Below are 20,251 nucleotides of genomic sequence, written 5' to 3'. Positions count from 1 at the left end.
GTATTAACACTAATTGATGTATATTTATTGACAGTAATTAATTATGAATTTGTTTTTTAATTTTTTTTTTTTTTGTTAAATGAATTTGAATGAACTTAATAATTAATATTTTAATCGTAAATAAAGAAAATAATAATGTAATTAGATAATGTAGGAAAAATAATAAAGCGTATGATGATGCGCAATAAAATGAAATTAATAAATGATGATCAAGTAACAACAATTTATTATAGTTTAAAAAAGAGATGAATAAAATATTTTTACTGTGATGATAATAATGTTTATATAATCATATATAAATATGAATGAAAATAATTTAACTCTGTATGATAATATTTTTACTGTAAAAAACAGCAAAAAAGAAAAAGAAGTTTTTTCATGATTTTGTCTTAAAAGAAAAATCTCAATTTTATTATTTAAATTAAAATTCAAACTATTAATGTCATTTTTTATGAAAAAGACTGGCAATATTGTGCGTCATTAACAATATAATACAAATGAAAAATAAATACAATCCAACGAACGATTGAAAACTGCCAATTTTTTTAATGCCATATATTTGTAAATTATATTATTATTTTTTTTTCAATTTACAATCAGCAATAATTTTGATAAATATTAGTCTGATTGTTGTAATAATAATAAATGAATTTTTTTTTTAAATTAATCATATTATTGCATTGAGAATTTCTTTTTTTATTTAATATAATTTTTGTTTCTTTTAAATTTGCTTCAACAGTAATTTGCCTATTTATGAGAGAAATTTTTTTCTACTAAAGTTAGTTAAGTAGAGATAAATTTTTCATCGTAAAAATATGCAGGGTGAATTTTAACGTTGACTAATATATCATAAATAAAAAAATATATAAAATAATTCATATGTAATTAATAATAAATTTGTAAATAACTCGAGATATCGTGTCAAACTTCCATAAATTTTTAAAAATGACAAACGATATTAAATCTCAAAATTATTATCTAAAATGTAATGTATAAAAAATTAATATTTCGTTTTTAAACAATTTTTTTTACTCAGTTTTAAAAACTTATATAAAAAAATTAATTAAGCAGAGTTTCTGTAAATTTTCAACAATAATTGGCCAATTAATTAAAATTATAAAATAAACATTAACTAATATTTATTTCAATTGAAATACAAAAGAAACAAATTAGCCTGTAAAATATTTTCTATTGCAATTGAAATTTCCAGGCTTTAAAAATTGAAAAAAAAATATATAAAAATATAAAACAATGGTAGCTGTTTATTTAATACAATGAAAAATGAAATGAAATTATTAAAATGACTGATTTGAAAAAAGTTGAAATAAAATAATAATAAAAGTCATTAGATATTTGTAAAAATAACAATAAATTATGGGTACAATTTGAAGCACTCGTATTAATCATTCCGAGATAAATAGACCTGAAAATAGAAAAACATATCGATATTCAAAAAAATAATAAATTTAAAATAACTTGACTTTGTCTTGTTAATTTATACAACATCAATTTATTGTAATAAAAAGAAACAAAACAAAACAAAAAACAATAACATTTGTCTATTATTTTATTTAGTTGATTTTTTAAAATTTTAATTACCCTTCTCAATTTGTGTAATTGCATATTATAATGTTCATTAAATTTTTCTTTATTTTTCTTATACTTTATGACTGCAACTGGTAAAATGAATTTAAAAAAATTATTTACCTACGATAAAAGCAGCTGGTAGGTATAAATTATAAATAAAAAAGAGAAAAATTTTAATTATTAAGACTTTGAAAAATTGATGAAAGCTAAAACAGTTCTATAGAAATGGCTGCTCAAAAAAAAAGCTATCAACTTTACTAATGAAAGTTATAAATTTGTATATTAAAAAATAAAATAATTTATAATTATAAAAAACTATGCCTACTAATTTTTTTATGATAATGACTTTTTTAAATCTATGTTTCAATTTTTTTTTTTTTTTTTTAAAGTCGAAATTATTTGATGCCAAACGATTTGAAATATATTATTATTTATAAATTAAATTTCGCTACTTCTTACAACCCCTGTGAGAAGCTCCATATTTTTTTTTCCTATTATAAAAAGGACACTTGACCGCATTTTATCTTGTCGTCGTATGATTATAAATATTATGATCCGGAAATTCATAAATAATTCATGATATTGACATTGCTGTTTTTATTTTTTTTTAAATTGTCTGTCATAAATGTCGTTGATAATAAAATATTTCTTTGCCGTATCATTAATCATTATCATTGAATTGAGTTATTTTTTCAATATAATATATTCAAAAATATTATTATTAGCTTTGTTTTTATTAGTATAAATTAATTAGTAAATTTTATTTCATGCCCCAATAAAATAATACGTACTTGATGTGTTTGATGAATGCTACTACTTTTTTTTCGTTAGCAAATAAAAAATTATTATATGATTATATTTGTAATAAGGTCATCATATCAATCATCAATGTCATCATTGTATTATTGTTATTTACATATTTTTTTTCTTTAATAACAATCAATTTTTGTTTTTTGTTTTATACTTTTTTAAAAATATTATATTTGTTCATTATAATGAAAATTCATAACGTCATTTTTCATATATATTTTTATTTGATTACTCAAAGAAATAACTGTTACTTAAAATTATTAATATATGAATTCATTTTTTATTATATAATTGGTGTTTTTGTTATTTTAAGCTCATTTTAAAATAATTTATTTTTCTGTTTTAAAGTAAATTTATACAACTTGTTACTGTGTCAAGCTTGAATGATACAATGTATTTATTTCCGCATAATTTATAAATATTTCCTCATTCACATCGTTAACATGACGAATGACATATCATTTAATCCAACAATGTAAGATTATCAGATGAGATTTTTTTTTTCTTTCTTTATTATCATATTTCTTTGTAAATTAAAAACAAGTTTATCCAATTATACATGTGTTTATAAATCATCGTCTCAATCATCGTCTCAATCGTCTCAATGATTTATTATTGGTTAAATTGAAAAATTAATTACATATTATAAATATCATAATTTATTTGATTTTAAATAATAGCTACTCAACGTAATTTTTAATTACTACAAATTTCTATAAAATTGATTTTCCATTTTTTTATTATTAATTTTATATAATAGGTAGATGAATTCTTCTATTGATTATGATATTACTGATAAATTTATCTTGTCGTTGTATGATTGTAAATATTATCATCTGGAATAATTTATAAATTCATGATAATAATATTGACATTGTCTGTTTTTATTGTTTTTATTAATATTGTCTGTCATAATTGTCGTCGAAAATAATATATTTTTTTGCTGTATCATTAAACATTATCATTCAATTTGAAACTATTATTATCAACATTGTTTTTTAGTTTAGATTAAGTAGTAGATTTTATTTTATACCCTAATAAAATGGTACGTACTTGATGTGTTTGATGAATGCTACTACTTTTTTTTAATTAACAAATAAAAAATTATTATATGATTATTTGCATACATGGTTGTTATATTAATCATCAAACCGATAGTGCATTTGTCATCATTGTATTATTGTTATTTACATATTTTTTTTCGTACGATTTTTGTTTTTTGTTTTATACATTTTTCAAAATATTATATTTGTTTATTAGAATAAAAATTGATAACGTAAATTTTTTAATATATTTTTATTTTATTAATCAAAGAAATTACTGTTACTTGAAATTTAAATATAAATAAATTTTTAATTATACAATTGGTGTTTTTGTTATTTTAAGAAAAATTCCATTTTGTGGTGTTAATAAAAATCCACGTGGATTTATTTTAAAATCTTTATCAGTTTTATCGCAAATATCAATTGTGTATTTTTCAAGTATTTTGACAATTCCAACTTTAGTTTGCATCGATCCAAATCTTGCACCTGGAATTTTACATAAATTTAAATTAATATTATTGCAATAAACTTTAGTTAAATATTTTTTTTTTTTATAAATATAATTACCGATACAATTCCTCGGCCCATCTCCAAAACTATTTTGTAAATAAAAACGTTAAAATTATTAAATAAGGTGATATAATAAATTAAAAAAAAAAAACTATTAATTAAAAAATAAACCTTAGAAAAGACATTGGATGACGATTTTTAACAGCCGCATCATTAAATCTTTCCGGATCAAATTCATTTGGATTTGGAAAATATGTTGGATCACGTTGTATTGCATATATCGGTATCCAAACTTTGGTACCAGTTGGAATTGTAACATTGGTACCAGCCAAAGTGTATGTAGCTGTCGATTTTCTCATCAACGTTGTAACGGGTGGATATTTTCTCAATGTTTCTTTAATTATTTTATCAAGATATTTCATATTTTTAATTCCTTCATATGTTATTTTACCATCTGCATTATCCAATTCATTTTTTATCTCTCGACGTAATTTATCACGTAGTTGATGATTCATACCAAGTTCCAATAAACAATTACTCATAGTTGAAGAACTCGTTTCAAATCCAGCAATAAAAAATACAAATAGCTGAGCAGCTAAAAGTGTATCAGTCAATTCTAATCAACACAAAAATATAAATTAATATTAAATAGTTTAGTTATCAATTTATTTAATTACCAAATTATATTTAAACTTACCAATATCACCAATTTTAATTGGTTCATCTCTTAGTGTTTTTAATAAATCAATAAAATCATGTCTAATAATATCATTATCTTTTCTATAATTCATCGTGTCAACAGTTAAATTAACAAAAAAATTATTAAGAACATTATCAGCAACATATTTACCGAAATATCTAAACAAAAATGGTGCAAAACTACGTAATCTGTTTTTTATTGTTGCTTTAAAATCGAAACTAAATATTCTTTTTCCCATTTTACGAAAAATACTGTCATCATCAGCAAGTGAATTTGCTTGTAATCCAAATGCGCACACACCAATTACATCAGTTGTAAATCGAGCAGATATTTCACGCATATCAACAATTTTATCATTAAATTTATTTAAATAATCATTCAATTGATCAGCACATTCATTTAATAAATAAAACATTTCACGTAATTTACCAGATGTAAAGACTGGTGTTAATTTTGTTCTCAATGGTCTCCAACGTTTTGGTTCCAAGTTAAATAAATGAGCACCAAATGGCTCAACTTTTTCATTAAATTCAACACCACGATCAGTAAAAAAATTAAAATCTTTAATTAAGACTGTCTTAATTAAATCTAAATCTTTCAATATTAATACTGGTTCACTTGTTGTAAATATTCCAACGAATTTTTCATTTCGCCAATAATTATTATCATATATTTTTTTAAGATAACACCCCATCGAAGATTTTAAAGATAATAAATCATATATATTTCCAACAAGTGGTATGGGTTTTGGTCCTGGTACACCACGTAATTTCCAAAAATTAAAATTTGCAGTTAAATAATAATATATACCAATTATTATTGACACAACGCCAATAAATATTTCAACGCTGTTAAAATTCATTTTAAAATAATTAATTTTTATCTTTCAAAGTAAATTCACACAACTTGTTGCTTTCTCGATCCAAGTTTCAATGATACAATGTATTTATCTCTGAATAATTTATAAATATTTCCACTTCAACATCATTAATGTGACGAATAACATATTTAATTCAACAATGTAAGATTATCAGAATCGATTTTTTTTTCTTTCCTTATATATTTTTTTTTCCTTATATATAAATTACCATTTTCAATAATTTATTATCGTTCGAATCACTAAATTAATTGTGTTTAAATATCATAATTCATGTTACATAATAATTAACTAATTTTAGTATACAATGGCATTTACAATAACTACAAATTTTTATAAAATTGATTTTCAGCTTTTCTATCAATAATTTTATATAAGTATAGCTAAGAATTGAAAAATAGAATTGATTGTTTACTTGCAAAACATATTGCATATATTTATTCATTAAAGATCCGTAGTTTTTATTCTCTGAAAAATTAAATTTAAATGATGAAATTGCCACTGATATTTTTGAGGTAAAATTAAAATATATAAATATATATTTTTAACTTAAATACTTCATAATAGTAGTAGTTAGAAATAAAATAACTAATATATGATAATTAACTTAATGGTATCTAATAAAAACATTTATTCCATATTGTGTTATTTACATTTAAAAAACATTTACAATTATAAAATATTCCTAATAAAATATTAATCCTAATAATACTCTAGTATAAAATAATTTTTTTTTTAAATTCTCTATTCTGAGTCTTAGATTGCAATGAAACATGGATTGTATCAGCAGAGTAGAACAACCAAGCTATACCAATAACGTACCGTAAATTATTTTTTTTTTTTATCATTAAAAAAATAAATTGAGGGTTTATAAAATAAAAGAGGTAAATTTTTAATTATTTATGAGTAAACTCATAATTTTTATTCATTTTAGCATCATTGACATTTAAAACATTTTTTTCTTTTATCATTTATTATTATTTTTTATTTTTAATATTTATTTCCAAGTCGTAGTTGCAGTTTTAACAAAGCAACTTGATATTAAACATTCGTTGAATTTAGCGAATATCATCAGCAACTTTGATTATGCTGACTACTATGAGGCCCATAGATGTTCATTGGCCAATAGAGATGTTCTCGCTGTGGATCATCCCTTCTTAATTAATTTAATTTCAAGAAAATTTTTAATTTTTACTTTTAAGAAGCTTCATTCTTGTGACAACTTTTACACAATCAATATATTTAAAATTAATAAAATTTAATATTAAAAATCCTAGTGAAGAATTATACTTATTTCTTTACAAATATAAACTTCGAAATTTCTCCGGGGTGTTTTTTGTTGCTACTACCATCAAACAAGGTGACTATCCAGATTGACACGCTCTTCAACAACTTTAGTTTTGTAATATTCTAACAAACAGGTACATCTCATAATAGTTGATCAATTTTCATTAGTATAATTATTTTCTCAAATTCTTTGTTCATTCTTTTTTTCTTCTTTTATTTCATAGTTTAATTTAAATTATCAACTTGGTTCATAACAAAATTGGTGTCAGAAATGGGGTATTTGTAATGTGTAAAGTAAATATAAAACATAGTTATATAGTGCAGACTAAAAATTTTTTTTGGGCTAAAAAATACTTCTCTACACACACATAATAATTTTTTTTATACACATAAAAAAATATATATTAATTATTAATTAATCTAGGTACCACAAATGTGAATACGTAACATTATGAAAAATAAAAAAAGTGAATAAGAGACTAAAAATTTTTTATTTTTCAATATGAAATTAGCTACAATAATTTTACAGAAAATTTTTTGTTTTTTTTTTTTTTTTATTAAAATTTTATTTATATTTTTAGCTGTCATTTATGATTTACTCATCGAGGTAACAGGTTTTATTCAAAAAAAAAATTCTATTCATTATTTATAATTCATTTCATTTGATTTTTTCAAACAAGAATTTTATAAAATATAAGACGTTTGTATATGAAAAAAGAAAAGCATAAGTGTCAACAAATGCGGGAGGATCTTGTTGTTTCCCCTTGATCACACACTCATCTTCTCTCAAATCGACTCAATTGTCACCCAAGGCTGAGATAATCAATAGATAAATTCAATTTTAAAGGACTAACGAATGCAACTCATAAAAAAGTCGTAAAATTATAATTTCGTATGGAAACTTTTAATATTGTTCTAGACCCGCATATCAATTTATATTTTCTTCAATTTATTTTTATAGCTATTCCAAGAATAAATATATATCTAATTGGCCTTTACTATTCTCATTGGATTTTAAGCAATAAAAATTAGTAGACCCGAATTTAAATGACCATTGAAGCTTTTTTATAAACTCAGTATTTTTGCGTTGATTTTTAGTCTTGCCCGGACCACGAAATACTGTCACCAAGTCTCAATAATAATCTTGTAATATTTTTACAATCTTCAATATATATTTTACAATCATATTATAATTTACCAGCAACAGTAACTGCATTTAGTTAATCACCAAACAAAGTCATACACCAACAACGTAAGCATAATTTACAATTTATAATCTTCGTCATAGTTTTTAACCAGTTTCAAATTTCAAATAAGTTTTCGTTATCGATAATACAGACAACTGCACTACCACTGTCAGTAAACTGGATTATCGATATTAATATAAACACTAGATATTAATTTTAAAAAAAAAAACACAACAAAACAATTAGAATCAGTTCCAGAAATTGATTTATTTGACAAAAAAAAAATAATATCATCTTCCGCTGATTGATAATACTATCAATATTCATCATAGCATCACTCAAATTATAAATTTATTATGACGTCTTTTGATTCATCATTTTTTTTTTTTTTTTCCATTGTTGTATTGTTCGCCATTTTGTTTACTCCAAAAACTTTCTCCAAAATAATTTGCCCGGAATCGCACATGCGCTATCCAAATATTTTCATGATCAAGATTGTGATTGTTGTTAAATAATTATTATCAAATTCACATGCATTCTTATATAACTTATAGTACAAGTTAGTTATTTACTAACGTTATCAACAATCATCATACTCGTTATTAAATCTCACGTGAAATCATACAACAAACAAAACAAAAAAAAAAACAAAAAAACATAGGTTATCTGACGTTTGTTGTTATCTGTCTATTGTCTTCAATATAAAAAACTAATTTTGCTAGAAAAATAGATAATAATTATTATATTATTTATAGTCAGTAATGTGTTGTTGATTTTATTGATAATATATCAAGAAGAACAATGGAAGATATAATTTTAAAAAGACGAAATACTGAATCTGATGAATATATCACAATTGAAAGGGGTTCAGCGGTAATAATTTTTTTTTACCTCTATTATTATGAATTATAATTGATTGTTATTATTTTTAAATATTAATTGTTGTTTATTAATTGTAGTACAATTGTGGACGAGCAAAAAATAGTCACATTTATTGTCCTAGTCCAGTTGTCTCAAGGAATCATTGCATATTTTTTTTGGATTCAAAAACTAAAATTTTATCTGTAACTGATTTGACTGTGAGTATAAGCTACTAATAATCATTTTAATATTCGTTAATAATATTTATTGATAATGATTTTTAGAGTTCAAATGGAGTATATGTTAATGAAAATAGAATTGATCCAAAAATTAATTTTGCATTAAATATATCTGATGTTATTGGTATTGGTTGTTGTGATTTTACAAGTGAAAAAGATTTTGTTTATGAAATAACAACACTTGCATTATTAAAAGCATCAAAAAAAAGAAAAAGAATTAATACTGATGATGAAGTACCAGCAAAAGTTATTAAAGTTATTGTTAATGATATAAATGAAAATAATAATGCTAAAAAATCTAAAAATAAGACTGAAGAATTAAGCCAAGTTAGTTCAACAACAGATTTATTACCTCATTTGTTAAATTCTAAAAATGACAATCAAGAATTTGAAGAAAATAAAAATAAAACAAAAGAATTTACAAATCAAATTACTAAAAAATTGACAACAAACAAAACAGCTGATCCATCTAGTAAAAATAATGATATTGATGCATCAACATCAATTGAAAATATCGTGATAAATAAAAAACAAAAAACAGATAATGATGATGAAGATTTACGTGAAATAATAAATAAAAAAAAGAAACAAAAAAGAGATGCTGCATCAACAAGTATTGATAGTATAGATATACATTTTGGTGATATATCAAATATAACACCAGACACAAGTTTTAGTTCAAAATATGAAACTGATCCATTACGTGTATCACCACAAAAAAAACAAAATGATGAATCATATTTACCAAGTCCTAGAAATGAAGAAATGCAAGGTACTTATTCACAAATTCATTTTGTTAATCTTGATGATAAATATGATGATAATTATCAAGAAAATGAAGAAGAAGAAGAAGATTTTTTTCCATGTTCACAATTATTTGAAGATCCAAATGATTTTAAAGTTAAAACTGAAAAAAATAATCATGAATTGAGTGATGAATTTTCATTTGAATCTGAAAAAAATATGTTTCAAGAAAATAATGATGTTATTAAATTATCTGATGATGAAGATGATGATGAGGATGAAGACGTTGCTGATGATAGTAAACGTTGGCTTGCTAGAATTTACAGAAGTCAAATTTTAAATGAAAGTCAAATAAAAGAAGAAGTTAATGAACAACCTGATAACAATTTAAATGAATTAATTAATGATGATGTATTAGATGACATGGGTGAAGTATTAAATGATGATATATTTAAAGATTTAGATGATGAAGTTGATCAAGCAACTACATCAGTTATTATTGAAGATAAAAAAAAATCAACAAGTGAAAAAGAAAAGAGTAAATCAAGTGAAAAATCAGCTAAAAAAATTGATGATAAAGCTGATAAACATAAAAAGGATAAAAAAAAAGATAAAAGAAAGGATAAAGAAAAAAGTAAAAGTAGTATTGAATCAAAAAGTAAAAAAAGTAATGAACGTAGTTCAAGTAGTAGTGTTAAAAAATCAATTGATTTGGATGAGACAAAAATATCAAATCAAGTACATTTATCTAGTGTTGATAAAAATAAAAATTTATCAAAAAAAATTGACACGTCTTCCAGTTCAATAAAAAATACCAGTATAGACAGGGCATCATCATCATCGTCATCAATTAGCAAGTTAAAAGCTGTTCGAAAAATACAACAAATTGAAGCACCATTTCTTCTAAAAGGTGGACGACAAAGTGTCTCTTTATCAGTTACAACTTATGATAAAAAATCAAGTGATGATAATAAAAAATCAAGTGATGATAATAAAACATCAAGTGATGATAATAAAACATCAAGTGATGATAATAAATTATCGTCATTAAAAAAAACACCACCAATACCAAAGTTTCAATCAAAATCAAAAGAAATTATTGAAAGAATAAAAACAGATGAACAAAGACGTTCAATTGACAAAAAAAATCGTTCAATTAAATATCCTTGGGCAGTTATTGCTGGTATGCCAAGTGGTAAAGCAAAATCTTCACCATTAACAAAAGAACAACAACAAGAAAGAAAAGAAAAATTAAGAAAAATTGAAGAAGCTAAAAAAAAATTAAATAACAATGATGATTCAGTGGAAAAACGTTTGGTTAAACCAAAAGCTAAAATATCAACAAAATCACGTGGTGATTTTTTACTTTCCAATACAACTGAAGTAGCTAAAAGTTTAAAAAAAAATGGTATTATTGATGATGATGATGAAGATGAAGATGATGATGACGATAATAAATCTAAAAATTCAAATGAAGATTCAAGTGAATCTGATAATTCTGATAAATCAATAGCATCAAACAAATCATCTGATAATGATAAAATTAATAATGATGATGAAAAATTAAAAAATATGAAAAAAATATTATTAAAAAGTCCAAGAGTTAAATTAGTTGATTGTCAAAAATTCATAACAACAAAAGAACAAAAAAAATCATCACCAAGACAACAGCAACAAGAACAACAAATTGAAAAAGAAAATGAATCACCAAATGAAATAAAAAATGATGATATTGTAACAACAAATGATAATAAAAAAAAGCCAAAAAAACGTGTAACATTTAATAATAAAAATTTAACAACAATTCGTGTTTATGAAATTGAAGAAGGTAATAATTTAAAAAAATGTGTTGCTAAAGATGCAATGTTACCAGCAAATATGATGAAAATAAGTAAAGAAAATACATTAATAACACCAAAACTTGAAGAATTTTTATTACATATACTTAATTGGAATCCAATGTGGCTTGATGAACAAAAAAGTAGACCATATCCACCACCAATTGTTGAACCAAATAGTATATATCCATTATTAACAAAATATTCATCATATGATGATTATTATAAAGTTATGGAACCATTATTATCACTTGAAGTATGGGCTGGTATAACACGTGAATTTGATACATCAGATTCAACAAAACGTCCACCATTTTTTGCATCAATTGTAACTGGTTCAATATCAATAATACCAACATCACCAAATTCAAATACAAATTTAACACAGCTAATGCTTGAATTAGTATTAACAAAAGATGAAGCAACAAAACGTGGTTATCCAGATTATGGTGATTTAATAATATTTGAAATGGCATTTAATAATAGTAAAATACCATGTAATTTATTTGCATATGTTAATGCTATACATGTTAATATTATTGCACCATTTACAAGATATAATAAAGATTTAGCAAAAAATGTTGATAAACCACATACATTAATAACGTATACAATAACAACAAAACTATTAGATATTAAAAATATTGCTGTTAATAGACGACATCGTTTAAGAAAATTATGTTATTTACGTTCAAGTATGAGAATGGTACAAGCACTACAATATCTTCCAGCATCACCATTATTAAATAGAATACTTTCACCATCACATGATAATTATAAATTACCAATAATAAATGATTATGAAAATTATAAACTTAAAACAAATGATTTATTAAATAAAAAACAACTTGAAGCTGTTGTTAAAATAACTGAAATAGTTGTACAACGTAAACCAAAAATTTGTATGGTACAAGGACCACCTGGTACTGGTAAATCAAAAGTTATTGTTAATATATTAACTGAAATATTATATGGTAATGATCGTTATAAAGATGGTGTTGGTCCATTAAGAATTCTAGTATGTGCACCATCAAATGCAGCAATTGATGAAATTGTATTACGTTTAATTGATATAAGAAAAAATATAAATGATAAAAAAAAATTTAATCTTGTTAGACTTGGACGTTCAGAAACAATAAATGAAGCTGTTAAATCAATATCATTAGAAGAATTAGCTAAACGTTATGTATCAAGTAAAACAAATAATGTTAATCAAAATTTAGAAAGTATTGAAGCTGAAAAAAGTCATCTTTTAGCACGTATTAATAAATTAAAAATGGAATTTGAAATATCAAAAAAATCAGATAATTTATTTCAACAAACACTTAAAGAAAAATTAGCAACAACAAAATTAAAATATGATTTATTAACAAATAAACAAACACCAAATAATATTACTTCAAGTTGTACAAGAAAATTACATAGAGATGCAGAAAGAGATATATTACGTTATGCTGATATTATTGCTTGTACATTATCATCATGTTATACAACAAAAATGGAAACATTTTTTAATGATCAACAAAAAATAAGTGTTTGTATTGTTGATGAAGCAACACAAAGTACAGAAGCTGAAACTCTTATTCCATTAATGCTTGGTGTACAAACATTGGTACTTGTTGGTGATCCACAACAATTACCAGCAACAGTATTATCAAATCAAGCTAAAAAATATGGTCTTGATAAATCATTATTTTCACGTTTAAATGGTTATTTTGAATCAACACAAGATAGTCCAGTTGTATTTCTTGATACACAATATCGTATGGCATATCCAATATCATATTGGCCAAATATATATTTTTATAATGGTGCATTAAAAAATGCATCATTACAAATATTATTACCATTTGAAAATTATCGTGTATTAAATTTAGAATCAATACAAAATACTGATAAATATACTAATTTAGATGAAGCAACATATGTTACAAATTTAATTTATACAATGATGACATGTGAAAAATTAAATAAAGTTGATGGTACATTAAAAATTGGTATTGTAACACCATATAATAATCAAAAATATGTTATATCAACAAAATTACGTGATAAAATGCGTCATGTACCTGATGAAATTAAAAATAAACTTAAATGGGAAGTTAATACTGTTGATAGTTTTCAAGGACAAGAAAGAGATATTATTATTATGTCATGTGTTAGAAGTAGTGGCATTGGTTTTCTATCAGATAAACAAAGATTATGTGTTGCATTAACAAGAGCTAAACATGCACTTTATTTGTGTGGTAATTTTCATACATTTGAGGTAATTATTATTCAACAAAATCATCATTTATTTTTTCAATTATTTAATAATTATTTTATTCTTTTTATTTACAGCGTGATTACATGTGGAGTACTCTTTTAACTGATGCAAGAAGTAGAGGTGTTTATGTTGACACAAGCTACAAAGCAAGTGTTGATGAAATAAGAAAACACATTATAAAAAATTAATTTCTATTTTTTTTTTTTTATGTATATTATACCAGATTTTTGGTGTTGTATATAGTATATTTTTTACTAACTAAATTTTATATTCTTTTTTTTTTTTTTTTCCTTTAAGTTGGATAAACATTTATCACTTTGCAAAATTATTTTTTATTATAACGAATTACTTAATTCAAAAATTACTAATTTTCTGAAACTCTTTTTTTGTTTTTTTATATATTTCAAAAAGATAATTGAAATATTATTATTCTATTATTAATTTTGCAAAGTTTAAATCATCCAAAAGGCCATAATTTTTAGATTATTTAATTGATATTTTTATACATATTATTAATATTATTAAAAAGGAAAAGAAAAAAAAAAGAAAATAAATTATAAAATTGCTGGTTCATTCCTTTAAAAAAAAAAAAATGTATAAATACATATTTTTCATTGTGTTTTTTTATTATTTTTCATTCAAAGTGCGCTTAGGTTTGAAAAAAAAAATATTTTCCCGCCAAAAGTATTATTAAAAATGGCGAATTATTATAAAAGTTGATGGAAAAAAAAAAAAAGTTCTCTGTACTTATAAACAAAAATAATAAAAAGAAATTTGAAATTTATAAAATTCATTTGTTCATAAGACATTTTTAAGCAGTTGATAACAGAAATGGTCAAATTTTTATCAATAAGTCCAGCAGAATATAAATTATCATGCTCAAAAATTAATATAATATATGGTCAACATAAAACACCATTTGGTGATTGTCTAATTGGAGTAAAAATTCCAGAAAATGCAGTTTGTTATTTACATTTTATAAATAAAAAAATTGGAAAAGACCTTGATGATTTAAAAAATCAATGGCCAAATGTACAACTAAACAAAAATCAAGAAAAAACAAAAGACATTGTTGATAAAATTTTTTCAAAAGATCATAATGATATTTGTGTTTATTTGATGGGAACAGAATTTCAGGTTAAAGTTTGGAAAGCATTAACAACAATACCAAAAGGTGAAACTGTTAATTACGATTTCATTGCAAAAGCTGTCAACAGTCCAAAAGCCATACAAGCAATATCAAAAATAATTGGATCAAATCGTGTTTGTGTTGTCTTGCCTTGTCATCGTACCGTTTCAAAATCTTCAAAATTATCAGCAACTTGTTGGAGAACTGATAAACGTCCACTTTTATTGGAATACGAAAGAAAACAACTTGAAGAATAATATTTTATTTTTCAATCATCAACTGTTATTCATTCAAAAACAAATTAAACTATAATCATGGTCAAGTTTTCATCAATGAGTAATCAACAATTCAAATCATCTGATTTTAAAATTTATTATGGAGAATATTTATCACCATTTGGCAAATGTTTAATTGGTTTAACTGGAGATAAAAAATCACTGTGTCATTTGTGGTTTCTTGATGATAATTTTAAAGAAGCATTTGAATTTATGAAGAATGAATGGCCTGGTGTTCAACTTATCAAAGATAATAAATCAATTGAAAAAATAGCTAAAATGGCATTCTCTGAAGATGACAAAGAAAATCTTCAAGTGTTTCTTAAAGGTACAGATTTTCAAGTTAAAGTTTGGAAAGAATTGATCAACATACCAAGAGGAGATACAATTACATATTCAGATGTTGCTAAACTTATTGGTAATCCAAATGCAATTAGAGCAACAGCTAAAGTCATTGCTATTAATAGAATTGCTTATGTTATTCCTTGTCATCGAGTATTGCCAAAAACTGGTATCAGCAAATATCGCTGGACAACTGATAGACGTTTGTCCATATTAAATTTCGAAAAAAATATTAATTAAAAAAATTACTATTGTATACTTGATTGAATAATTTAAATAAAAATATATAATTTTGATAAAAAAAATATTGTGGTAATTTGTTAATCATTCATCATCATCATTCTGCTTTCAAAATTTATTTTTCATTCATTAAAAATAGTTGTTTAATTTCTTGATTATAATTGTTGTCTATTTTCACGTCATAAATATTTTTGGCTATGTCAACGTTGCACTAATGTAAACACAATAACCATAATATTTTTGTTTAAATATATTTAATCTTCAGCAATAATGTCAGAATCTGAGGAACGAATAATTGCTTTAATTGACATGGATTGTTTTTTTTGTCAAGTAGAATCAAGAGAAAAGCCAGAGTTGAAAGGAAAACCAATGGTTGTTTCACAATTCAACATGTGAGTGATAAATAATTATCATTTGTTTGAAATTTATCAATTTAATTGTATGATTTTTCAGGGTTCTTGCTGTTAATTATGAAGCTAGAGATCTTGGTATAAGTAGATTTGTACGAGGTGATGAGGCAAAAGAAAAATATCCAGATGTAAATGTTGTCAGTGTTCCAGAACGACGTGGTAAAGGAGATATTTCAAAGTAAATATAATTATTAAATTAATAAATCATTAATTATCAAGATAATATTTATGTTTTGTTTATTTTTTAAAGATATAGATCAGCTGGTGCTGAAGTTATAAATGTTTTAAAACAACATTGTCCAATTGTCGAACGTGCCAGTATTGATGAGGCATTTTTAGATATAACAGATTTAGTTGATAGAAGAATGGAATCAACTTTAATATCATCAAGTAATGTAGAAAAATATTTAACAAATACTTTTGTAGTTGGATATTGTGATACAACAAATGATGAAGATAAAAGATATGATGGAATGAAAAAATGGATAAATGAATCATTTGATAATATGGGTGGTGAACAAGAACGGAAACTTGCAATTGGTGCTATTATTATTGAAGAATTGAGAAGTGAAATTTATGAAAAATGTGAATTTAAATGTTCTGCTGGTATTTCATATAATAAAGTATTGGCAAAACTTGCTTGTGGTTTACATAAACCAAATAAACAAACAATATTATCAATGTCATCTGTACCTGAGCTATTTTCAACTTTATCAGTTAACAAAATTAGAAATCTTGGTGGTAAAATTGGTATGGCTATTGTTGAAAAATTAAATTGTAATGTTATGTCTGATTTGCTATGTTTTTCTATGGATCAACTTGAAAAACAATTTGATAAAAAAACTGCTATGTGGTTGTTTAATATTGCCAGGGGAATTGATCATGAACAAGTTAAATCAAGATTAATTTCAAAATCAATTGGTGCTAGTAAAAATTTTTGGGGTGAAGAAGTTATAACTGAAATACAAAAGGTAATAATATATTTTTTAAATTAATGAATTAATTAATTTTCTAATTGTTGTTGTGTTTACAGTTGAAAGCATGGATTGATATTTTATCAGAGGATATTTCTGAAAGACTTGAGCAAGATTTACAAGATAACAGCAGAAGAGCAACGGCTTTGACAGTAAGTTATCAATATGTACGTGATAAAAAAAATATATCACAATCACGAACATCAACTTTAACTTCTTATAAAGCTGAAAAGATATCAAGTCATGCTTTTGATATTATTAAAAAAACAATGCAAACACCAGTTTCATATCTGAGTATTTCTGCTACCAAATTTATTGATTACCAAAAAAATTCAAGCTTTGTTAATTATTTTCAAGTTAAGCCTCGGGGTGAATCAAAAGAAAAAACATTGAATGAAATGAATGATGAACAACACGAGAAAAATATTTTAAATGTTTCAAATATATCTGTAAATAAAAATGACAGTGTTGATGAATCATTTAATTCAATAAAACTTCAAGAGTTGTTTCCTGACTTGGATAATATTGACAGTTCAATTGTGGAACTGCTACCATCTGAATTACAACAAGAGGCAAAAATTTATCTCAAGTCAAATGATAAAGATCTTGATCAAACAAATGGTAATAAATCAAAATCAACATCAGAAAAAATACCTAAATCAAAAACAAAACCAATTGAAAATTTTTTCATAAAAAAAACAACAAATTTTGATGAAATTTCGGGGATTAAATGCAATGAGTGCAGTGCAATTATTGATGGTGAAAAATATCTTGAACATTGTGACTATCATATTGCTCAAAATTTACAAAAAAATATAAATAAATTAGAAAATAATCAAAAAAGAAATCGTCAAAGTAGTCAAAGTCCTCCTGATTCTCATAAAAAAACTAAAACAATTCTTTCATATTTTAATAAAATATAAAAATCATTATAAATAACTACCTTGTTAATAAATTAAAAATAAAACTAATATTACTATTTTTCATTTTAAACATATGAATTAATTATTATTTGAATTAGTACAAAGAAAAATGAATAAATACAATGAATATAATTTAAATGTACAAAATTCATATTTTGATATTAAGTTTAATGAAAAAAATATATATAAAATAATGTAAAAGATATTTATATATATTTGAGAACACTTTTTTTGACTACTTGTTCAGTTTAAACAATTTGAACAAATTCATTACGTATAATGTGTGATGTGATGTGACTAATTTATTTAATTTTTTAAACTAATATTGTGATCTGTTACCTCCTCTAGCATGACCACCTTGAGCCCAGCCTCCTTGAACACGTCCACCTCGACCTCGATGATAACCACCACCACCACCTCCTCGACCACCACGTCGTTCATAATCACCTCCTCTGTTATCATAACTTGGCTGATCATATGATGCTTGTTTATTGTCATAATTATCAATATTTTGTCCAAAATTTGCTGTTGCATCTTTACGATTTTGATATCCACCATCACCTCCTCTACCTCTACCACCTCTACCACCACCTCTACCTCCACCTCTAGGTAAATCTGGTTGTCTATCTTTTTGCCATGATGGCATTTCTCTTGGTGGTGGTTCAACTTCATTTGGACGACCACCTCTATCTGGTACATCACCAATTATAACTTTTGTTACATCATTACGTGTATTTTTTCTTACAGATGCATTACTTGTTTTTTCAATTATTGCCAAATCATCACGTGATGATAATAAATTTGAAATTTTTACATTTGGCTCTGTTGACATTTTTTCACGTTTTGCATAATAACAAGCATTTAATTGATCTTCTTTTGCTTTTATACGATCAGACCACTGTAATAAAAATTAATTATCATTATTATTTATATTATATTTAATAATTAAAAATAGAGTTTTTGTTATTATTTTTTATACCAAGAATGATTTAACAGTAACATCTAGTCTTTTGAGCAACATTTCTTTACGTGTTTTATATTCAGTCTTCATTTCTTCCTGGATTTTATCCAAATCATCCCATTGTTTTTTTGATAATTCTCCCATGATTAATGGTGAACCAAGTAAATCCTTGGGTACAGATTTTAATATGACAATTAATTTATCCTCAATTTTTTTAAATAATTGTAATGATGTTATTGTATCAGGTGGTTTAGCTATTTCAAGAGTTACAAGTATGTCTTTTAGACATTTTGCTGTATCACTTTCATTCTGCAATGAAAAATAATTTGTTTAAAAATAGGATAATATTTTCATTTTGTTTTAATAATACTTACAATTGTTACTTGATTATTGATTGATGGAATATTTGTTTTTTTAGCATTATTTATTTTACATGACATTAGTTCCATTATTAAATATTCAATCAACAAAATTCTATGATCAATTGTTGAAAGTCTTTGATTAACATTTCCAGAAGTTAACTGTACATTAATACATCCAAGTTCTTTTAAAAATGAACTTAATTCTAGTAGAAAAATACTTGAATCATCAGATGATGTTGTTGGATTAATACGTTCTTCAATATTTTCATAAAGTACAAATTCATCAGCAAACCAAGCAACGAGTCCAGTAAAATCTGGTGATTTTGCACCTTTTTCTAGTGCTTGATTTAATTTTTTTTCATCAAGTAAATAACCTTCATATCTAAATTTTAAACAACATTAATAATTTAATAATTAGAGCACAACTGACAAGCAAATTAATAACCTAATAATTCTTACCCAACATCTTCCAAACTTTGAGTTAAATTAGTATCCATATTTTTTATTTTAAATGTTTCTTTTTTTTTCAAATAATTTGTATATTTAAATTATAAATATATTTTTTTAAATAAATAACACAATATTATGCTATTTATTTAAATATTTGTACAAAATTTTCTGATGATTTTTACGTTTTGTTTTTTACAATTTGTCGTCTTTAATCGAAATATCGATACAATCGACCT

The 20,251-nt window shown here is 23.8% G+C and overlaps 5 protein-coding genes across 5 annotated transcripts; 3 read left to right on the top strand and 2 right to left on the bottom strand.

Annotated features, from left to right (window-relative positions):
* Positions 1-3,374: 3,374 nt before the first annotated feature.
* On the bottom strand, positions 3,375-5,518 carry LOC122851719 (probable cytochrome P450 6a14). The gene is made up of 4 exons (XM_044151134.1): positions 4,648-5,518; positions 4,122-4,566; positions 4,008-4,036; positions 3,375-3,926 (listed from the first exon to the last, which is right to left on the bottom strand). Exons 1-4 carry the CDS (start codon positions 5,510-5,512, stop codon positions 3,754-3,756), a joined length of 1,512 nt encoding a protein of 503 aa, XP_044007069.1. The 5' UTR covers positions 5,513-5,518; the 3' UTR covers positions 3,375-3,753.
* A 2,744-nt stretch (positions 5,519-8,262) lies between these two features.
* Positions 8,263-15,050, top strand: LOC122851678 (uncharacterized ATP-dependent helicase C29A10.10c-like). Its single transcript, XM_044151045.1, has 4 exons — positions 8,263-8,874; positions 8,961-9,080; positions 9,147-13,949; positions 14,024-15,050. Exons 1-4 carry the CDS (start codon positions 8,803-8,805, stop codon positions 14,135-14,137), a joined length of 5,109 nt encoding a protein of 1,702 aa, XP_044006980.1. The 5' UTR covers positions 8,263-8,802; the 3' UTR covers positions 14,138-15,050.
* Positions 15,051-15,392: 342 nt separating this feature from the next.
* LOC122851713 (methylated-DNA--protein-cysteine methyltransferase-like) lies at positions 15,393-15,935 on the top strand. Its single transcript, XM_044151128.1, has one exon. It carries the CDS (start codon positions 15,393-15,395, stop codon positions 15,933-15,935), a length of 543 nt encoding a protein of 180 aa, XP_044007063.1.
* Positions 15,936-16,205: 270 nt separating this feature from the next.
* Positions 16,206-18,494, top strand: LOC122853557 (DNA polymerase eta-like). The gene is made up of 6 exons (XM_044154058.1): positions 16,206-16,327; positions 16,389-16,523; positions 16,596-17,316; positions 17,379-17,613; positions 17,821-17,940; positions 18,490-18,494. The coding sequence occupies exons 1-6, from the start codon at positions 16,206-16,208 to the stop codon at positions 18,492-18,494; spliced, it is 1,338 nt and encodes a 445-aa protein (XP_044009993.1).
* On the bottom strand, positions 18,219-20,220 carry LOC122851699 (protein FAM98A). The gene is made up of 4 exons (XM_044151105.1): positions 20,025-20,220; positions 19,578-19,947; positions 19,222-19,512; positions 18,219-19,140 (listed from the first exon to the last, which is right to left on the bottom strand). Exons 1-4 carry the CDS (start codon positions 20,060-20,062, stop codon positions 18,562-18,564), a joined length of 1,278 nt encoding a protein of 425 aa, XP_044007040.1. The 5' UTR covers positions 20,063-20,220; the 3' UTR covers positions 18,219-18,561.
* Between the last annotated feature and the right edge of the window lie 31 nt (positions 20,221-20,251).

Source organism: Aphidius gifuensis, linkage group LG3 (assembly GCF_014905175.1).
Source record: "Aphidius gifuensis isolate YNYX2018 linkage group LG3, ASM1490517v1, whole genome shotgun sequence".
In the NCBI taxonomy this organism is placed as follows: Eukaryota; Metazoa; Arthropoda; class Insecta; order Hymenoptera; family Braconidae; genus Aphidius; species Aphidius gifuensis.
The sequence above is the reverse complement of the archived record's forward strand: the minus strand, read 5'-3'. Positions and strand labels throughout refer to the sequence as shown.